Here is a 7,688-nt window from a genome sequence, read left to right on the forward strand (position 1 = left end):
TTCCTTTGTTTAGCTTCTTGTCCTTTCCTTTATTATTTCTCCATTTCTTCTTAGTGGAATTTTTATCTCTATTGTAGTTAGCTTGACTAAAGTTATTTAAACCTTTTATGGGAATTTTTGGATTGGACATTGATTTTTCAACATTTAAGGCAACTTTATGTTCAGATTTAAGTTCTAGATCTCTAGTCTTGAGTGAGTCATGAATGATTTCAACAGTTAAGTCACTCCTACCATATTCTAAGGCATTCTTAATGTCTTTATACTTATCCCCCAAGGCATTTAGAAGACCAACTACTTTCCGGTCATCAGAGATCTTTTCCCCACAATTGGTTAAATCTTGTGTGATTTTATTAAACCTGTCCATATTTTCTTCTAGGTCTGCAGTAGGGTCAAATTTATGACTGAAGGATTGTTTCTAGAGGAAGCACTTATTTGGGAGAGACTTAGAAACATATTGTTTTTCTAAAGTTGTCCACAACTCAACAGCAGTAGTAGTAGTTTCTATCTTTCTAATCACAGAGTCAGATACATGAAGAAATATTGTACTCCATGCCAATTCATCTTGCTCAGTTTTTCTAACTTCTGACAAAGTTTCTGGCCAAGATTCATCAATTGCTTTAACACATTTTAATTGCATTAAGAGGGCTTTCATTTTTTGGCTCTAGAGAGTAAAATCCCCTTTGTCATCCCAATGTTGAATATCAGTTTTAGTGGACATATTGTTCAAGTATAGCACTATAGTATTTTAGATGAGTTAGGCAAGATTTAATTCCCCAAAAAATTGTCACAGTTTATGCAGAGCACAACAAAAATATATTGCATAAAGCAGTTCACACTCAGTAAACTTCTTACTTGACAATTTATTCTTGCAATAACAAATAAAACAATTTCTTGCCTAATTATGTAAAATGTGAGTGCATACACAAAAAAATAATTGAATAATGTCAACTGTAGATTGTTGACTAGTATTGTGAATTCCTATACACCAAATTTAAAATATGCAGAAATTAACATAAATAGCAGTACATAAAAAATTATGCCCTAATGGATTTCTTCACCGTTCCTTAATTCCCTCAGATTCTAGGGTTCTCGCATGGAACCCTAGACAAAGGAAAATTAAGGGGGTTCAAAGAAATCCTTAACTTAACCCTAATCAAGATTCAGTAAATATTTAAATTTGGACAAGGTATAGATTTCACCAGATCTGCAGTTTATTTCGAAGGGTACCAATCTGGTTCCACAGATCTGCTCAAGATTCAGATCAAAGAGATTTCCTGTACAACAGAAACAGATCTATTAATTTTTTATAGTTCTAAGCACAATCGTGTTAGAGAATGCAAGGTTTGAACAACAATATTTTGAAAAACGAATTTTAGCAGTGGCTCTGATACCACTGTTAGTCCCAGTTGTTCAAATCTTTTATTCGTTTGAGTATTTTTCAATAAAATACAAAATCCAAAAGTGCAGTAAAATTATAAAAACAACACAAAGAATTTTCGGCCAAAAGCCCCGAGGTTCGGCGACCAACTAACGCCTACATCCCCGTTGAGCATCCATACGGATTAAGCTCGGATCCACTATCAAGATACCCATATTGGGCAAAACCAAGTTACAAACATATAAGATTACACTGCCGTTTCTCCTAATCACAAGAGGCCCTCAAATTCTATACACGGATCTCATACAGAGATAAATCTCAACAATTCCTTAAAAGGATTTCACACAGAAATATCAAAGTAAACCCATAGAAAAATGGAGAGTTCGGAGAGGAAGAATGGCAGTCAAGAAAATGAAAAGTTAGGGTTGAACAAGATATCTCAAACTCTAGTTATATGAGGCGTCTTCCATAGACCAATCCAACGGTCACAATTATGCCACGCGTAGGAGATCCAGCAGAGGACGCATTTTGGATCTAAAATTGCATTTTCAGAAAATACGACTTTGTCAAATCTAGAAGCTTCAGTAAATGTTTGTTAAAATCATTGGGTCGGGTCATGCAGAATATCAATTTGGCTCAAAAATTTCAGCAACCCAAATCCTTACAATATATCAGATGATGAGAACTTGAAACCCTATGAAACAAATGTCAGAATCTTTGGGATGGTCGGAAACAGATTTTTTTTCACAAGATTGAGAGAATGAAATGGAAAAAAAAAATAGAGAGAAGAAGAAATGATGGCTGGTACTTGTGGCATGGGAGAAATGAAGGAGGAGAAAAGAGTTACGGTCGATACTGTGTGAAAATGGATAAAGAGTGAAGACGAGAGGAAAGGTATGGGAAAGATTGTAAAGGTTAAATGCATTCAATTTGGCATGTCAAAGAAGATATCAAGAACGAGAAAATGATGTCGTTCAATAAAGATATGAAAGTAAAGAGACATCGTTTTGTTTTCAGAAGCAAATGAAAAAATTATTTGCAGGGAATTGGATCACTATTGCATCTACAATAAACTCATAATTCTCATGGCCTCCGTGCACGGAGACTTTATTCTCCATCAATAATATTTTTTCTTTCAAAATTTTTTTGGGAAATTTAACAAAAGCCAATTCAAAAAAGTAGAAAAAAAGGAAAAAATATTAAGCAAATTCCGATTCTCCTTCGTACACCTTATTCTACACTTCCACTGTCATCACTTCGATTTTATTTTTCATCTGTACCTTGTAGTTTATGTGCCCAGGAACCTCCTTTGATGAGGTTTTAAAGTTTGTTGAGATTAATCCCCTATTAGCTTGTGATCCAGATGATGGTGGCTGCAGCAAGCTAAACCATATTCACCATATTCTATCAACAGGTGACTTTTCCGCTTCATTTTATATCTATCTGTACCAAAATGTGCTTACTGAAGTTAATTTAATTGCCACTTCATTCTTATGGGCCCCTAATGTATTACATTGCTCATGTTTTGTAGTTCCTGAGTTGACAAAAAACTTGCGTACGAAAATTAAATAAAGAATATATAAATATTATTTAATTAAAATTAAAAAATTAAATTTTATTATGAAGAGAAAAGAATTAAAAAGAATTTTAAATTGAATTTTTTCTTATCTATAATGTTTAAAAAAAAATATTAATATCAACCAAAGTTAGTGCAAGGAGACTATTGTCTCCGTGCATGGAGACAAAGACAAATTGTCTCCATGAGGTCTCCGTGCATGGAGGGAGAGTTAGTGATTTTTTTTTTTTTTAAAGTTAATATCTTTTTACTATATAACTAAGTGTATATATATATATATATTTGAAACAAACTTTTTATTTATAATTAACTCTTTACATTTTAGAAAATATACTTAAAACTTTGAGTTAATATTTTTTTACTTATAATATAAGTAGCTTTTACAATTATAATTTTTTTTTTACTTTTAAATAAATTGAAGCAAATTTTCAGTAACTCAAATATACTTAAAACTTTAAGTTGATATTTTTAGTTATATAATATATAAGTAGCTTTTACAATTATAAGTTTTTTTTTACTTAGTTAGCAATTAATTTTCTATAAGTAACTTTTTAAGCTCTAGCAATATTTTTATATCTTATTATTATCATTTTTTTTAAATATTTTTACATAAAATTGAATTTTCTTTTCTCATATTTATGAGACTTGGTGAGAGGTATGGAAAGTTGCATATTGCAGTAAATTTGGAGGTACACTGCATAATAAAATATATACTAAGACAAACGGCGTCGTTTTTGCTCCCCCACTTGAAAAAAAAATGCTACAATGAGATAAAATAGATTAAAATACTATTCACTTCAATAGTGTCTCCACATTCCCCCTTTTATATAGTAGGGATATATAGCATGGTTTAACTATTGTAGGATTTTTGTTTTGTTTTATTTTATTTTAGTAATATTGTTTGATTTTCTTAGGAAATTATTTTGCCTATATAAATAAAGGCTCCGTACACTTTCCATTCACCAATTTGTTATATTAAATTCTTCTCTATAAAATTTTCAATTTTCTCAAGTTACTTCTTGTTTTAAGAATTTTAATTTCGCTTTTACTTCAAGTTGTTTGATCTGATAACAATTGTAACATTCAAAAGAAGAGACACGAAAAAATAGACAAATAAAAATATGTATTATTTGTTTGAATTGTTTTTTTCCTCATACTATATAATATGGTAGACTTTGTCCAAGGTTCTTGCTTCTACTCAAAAATAATTTTCAAAAAATGTATTCAAATGTTTGTAAAGAAAACCAACCAGCTATTCTATTAGAGATTGTCATCATACGAAGTAATAATTTAAATGATAATCTCGTATTAATATCTTTAATTAACCCTATCATTTTATGACACATCACCCATCACATACATTAGTAATAATTTCTAATATAAATAAGTCCGTATTTGATATAGATTAAAAATTTCAAGACAAAATCAATAATTAATTTTAACAATATATTTTATAAGATCCATAATTTTTTAATTATATATTTCATTAACTTTTTATTAAAATTTACTAAAAGATATGATTTAATTATACACCAAACAAGGGATAAATAACATTATTATTATTATTTTAAACCATCCATTTGCGTGTTCGAATTTAATTTTTATTAGTGCTAACCTATAGCTTTTAATGTTGATTTGGCCTAAAAATCCGATGTTGAATGCCCCCTCCCTAAGAAAAAATTTAAGTATTAATTCATACTTAACTTAGGTTTAGCCAAAGAAGCAAAGTTACACAAAGTTTGCAACAAGATAATTACGTAATTTTAATGGAGTCAAAGTGCAATTTTATGAGCACGTGAAAATGATTGACAAACGAACGTCACCGCATTCGTCACTCCACTCCCACTCCCACCTCCACATCCTTATTGGATTTTTTTAATTTTTTTATTTGGTTGACCACTTTAAAAATTTGATGGTAGTGAAAATCTCATCAATCAAATATATATATATATATATTTTTGTCATTAATTCACATTACATAAATACCAGTGTTTAAGCGATTGTTAACGATTTTAATCCAATTTATCGTTATTTTATTAATTTGTAAAAGAATATGTAAATGATGATAAATGGAAATAAAAAGGAGACGTAACTCTAATTTATTTGGAATTGCTAATCAATCCTATTTTCGATTGGGGGCAATTGACAATTTAATTTGATTTTGATCATTATTTTCATACTTAAATGGTGCGAAAAGAGGTCTTGTTCAAGAATAGTGGTTACTTTCCGTTGCCCCTGTATATGGCTGCCGCGCGTATCTTAAATATTTGAGCCACCACACGCATCCTCGTCATCCTCTCGGTACATTCTCTAGTTGATTCCTCCACTTTTTTGGTTCTCCTCAACAAGTTTCGATTTTGCCCAAGAAAAGATATCATTTTCCAATGAAAGTTCTGGCTTTTCTGCTATCCACGTCTCCCTCTCTATATAACTTCCTAACCAAGGGACCACATTTTCTTGCGCCTCGCATTTCTGTCTCTGCAAATTTTCTTGGATCACAATTTAAACGACCCGTTTTGAAGCCAGTCGAGTTATCAGTTTTCGCCATGGCCACTTGTGTGCACACTTCGAGAACAGAAACCCCTCCTCAGACAAAACCAAACAAAACCCAGGTTGATGATTGTCTGTTTCAAAATTTTGTTAAATACTGTAGACCCAATTCTGCTGACATTGTTTCTTGCGCTNACAAAACCCAGGTTGATGATTGTCTGTTTCAAAATTTTGTTAAATACTGTAGACCCAATTCTGCTGACATTGTTTCTTGCGCTCCTATTTCGGAGAAAAGGTCGAATACCCTCCACATGTGTGCACCCACAGGTTTGGATGATGTTAATATAAATCATGAAGAAGCCGTAGATAATTTGTGGAAGCTGATGAAGGACGAGGCCAGGTCAGATATTGATGAAGAACCCATATTGTCAAATTATTATTTCAGTTCTATTTTGTTGCATGATTCTATGGAAAGTGCTTTGGCTAATCATCTGGCCATGAAATTGAGCAATTCTATGCTGCCCAGTGGAACCCTTTATGATCTTTTCGTAGGTTTGCTCACAGAGAATCAAGATATTATGAGAGGTGTAAAAGATGATTTAAGGGCAGTTAAGGAGAGGGACCCTGCTTGTATTAGTTATGTGCACTGTTTCTTGAATTTCAAAGGATATTTAGCTTGCCAGGCTCATAGAGTAGCACACAAATTATGGTTAAGGGGGAGGAAAATCCTGGCTCTGTTGATACAGAACAGGGTTTCTGAGGTTTTCGCGGTGGATATTCATCCGGGGGCAAAAATTGGTAGGGGGATTTTACTTGATCATGCAACTGGAGTTGTTATTGGAGAAACAGCAGTAATTGGGGATAATGTTTCAATTTTGCATAATGTGACATTGGGTGGCACTGGTAAGGTATCTGGGGACCGGCACCCGAAAATCGGAGATGGGGTATTGATTGGAGCAGGTACTTGTGTTTTGGGGAATGTTAGAATTGAAGATGGAGCTAAGATTGGTGCAGGGTCTGTAGTGCTAAAGCAGGTGCCTGCTAGAACTACTGCTGTAGGGAACCCTGCTAAATTGATTGGAGGGAAGGAGAATCCTACTAAGCTAGACAAATTGCCTAGCTTGACCATGGACCATACATCTCATATATCTGAATGGTCTGATTGGGTTATCTAGAGCATCCATTTTTTCTAGTTTTGCTCTTTAATGATGTTGATTAGTATGCAGGATTTCGAGTCTTTAGTTTATGCTTTTAAGAGAGAATTGAAGTTCTCCTATGAGCATAGAGATATCCTCTTATTGTATATGCTTGTATGAAATAAGCCTTTCTGGGCTATGTGACTTTGTATTCCATTGTTACATTCTCTGTAACGAATTGCTAGCTCTATGTGCCGAAGTTTGAAGTAAAATATATGTTTGGTTTTATTCCTCATAATCTATGAATTACCCATGTTTGACTAGCCAAGCAGGAAAACGACCTGCATCTTTCTTGTCTTCCATGATTTTTGCTATGATATTTCACATTCTTGATCAAGCGCTTGTTCACTAATTTGTTCTATATATCTCCACATGATGTCTATCTTTTGGTGCGAATTCTGAGCACGGATAATTTGCTTCCTGTTAGAAATAAGGTGTCTTGTTGAAGATGGTGAAGCATTTATAAATTGATAAATTCTGAATTTCTGACTGCAAAAAACTTTATGACTAAACATTAAACTATAGGTGAGCACAAAGGGTTTAGTGGTTGGAGAAGTTGATATCATCATCTCACCAGAATTCATGAGATCAGTTTTGAAGCCTAGTCTTGAAGGATTCTGATATGTGACTAATGGTCATTCAGGTACAGAAATTTCTAATGGACAAAATATGAGTGAAACAAACTTGTGTAATTTTCATTGCTTCATATAGGGTCCTTGGCTTCGGGCTAGGATTGCAGAGCTTTATCTCGTGGCTTTTGAGATTTAGCAACTGCTTTTTAACATGTTTTGATAATTTTCTGGAAGTGCTTGTCTTGCTAGAATAGCTTTAGTGGAAGCTGATCTATGGAAGTCTACAAGAAGTAGAAGCAAATGTAGAAGCCCAGCTAAATGGGCTCTTTGTTTAGCATAATGTGAATGGTGAAAACTTCAGCTATCTTTCAACTATTTCCACACTAGTACTTACTTGTTCCTGTGCCTAATAGAATTACTCTTTAACCTGACCTTCCTTTTAATCTGGGAGGGTCTCTCACACTTGCTACTACCTT

At 33.0% G+C, this 7,688-nt stretch overlaps 1 protein-coding gene across 4 annotated transcripts; it reads left to right on the top strand.

Moving 5' to 3' along the window:
- The first annotated feature begins 5,158 nt into the window (after nucleotides 1-5,158).
- On the top strand, nucleotides 5,159-6,977 carry LOC111367056 (serine acetyltransferase 1, chloroplastic-like). 4 transcript variants are annotated; one of them, XM_022987749.1, is made up of 2 exons: nucleotides 5,159-5,623; nucleotides 5,708-6,977. In XM_022987749.1, exons 1-2 carry the CDS (start codon nucleotides 5,339-5,341, stop codon nucleotides 6,617-6,619), a joined length of 1,197 nt encoding a protein of 398 aa, XP_022843517.1. In that variant the 5' UTR covers nucleotides 5,159-5,338; the 3' UTR covers nucleotides 6,620-6,977. The 4 variants fall into 4 exon arrangements, with proteins under 4 accessions (XP_022843517.1, XP_022843518.1, XP_022843516.1 ...); XM_022987750.1 differs by having other exon boundaries at nucleotides 5,159-5,609; nucleotides 5,694-6,977; XM_022987748.1 differs by having other exon boundaries at nucleotides 5,159-5,562; nucleotides 5,647-6,977.
- The last annotated feature ends 711 nt before the right edge of the window (nucleotides 6,978-7,688 follow it).

Source organism: Olea europaea, chromosome 18 (genome assembly GCF_002742605.1).
Source record: "Olea europaea var. sylvestris chromosome 18, O_europaea_v1, whole genome shotgun sequence".
NCBI lineage: Eukaryota > Viridiplantae > Streptophyta > Magnoliopsida > Lamiales > Oleaceae > Olea > Olea europaea.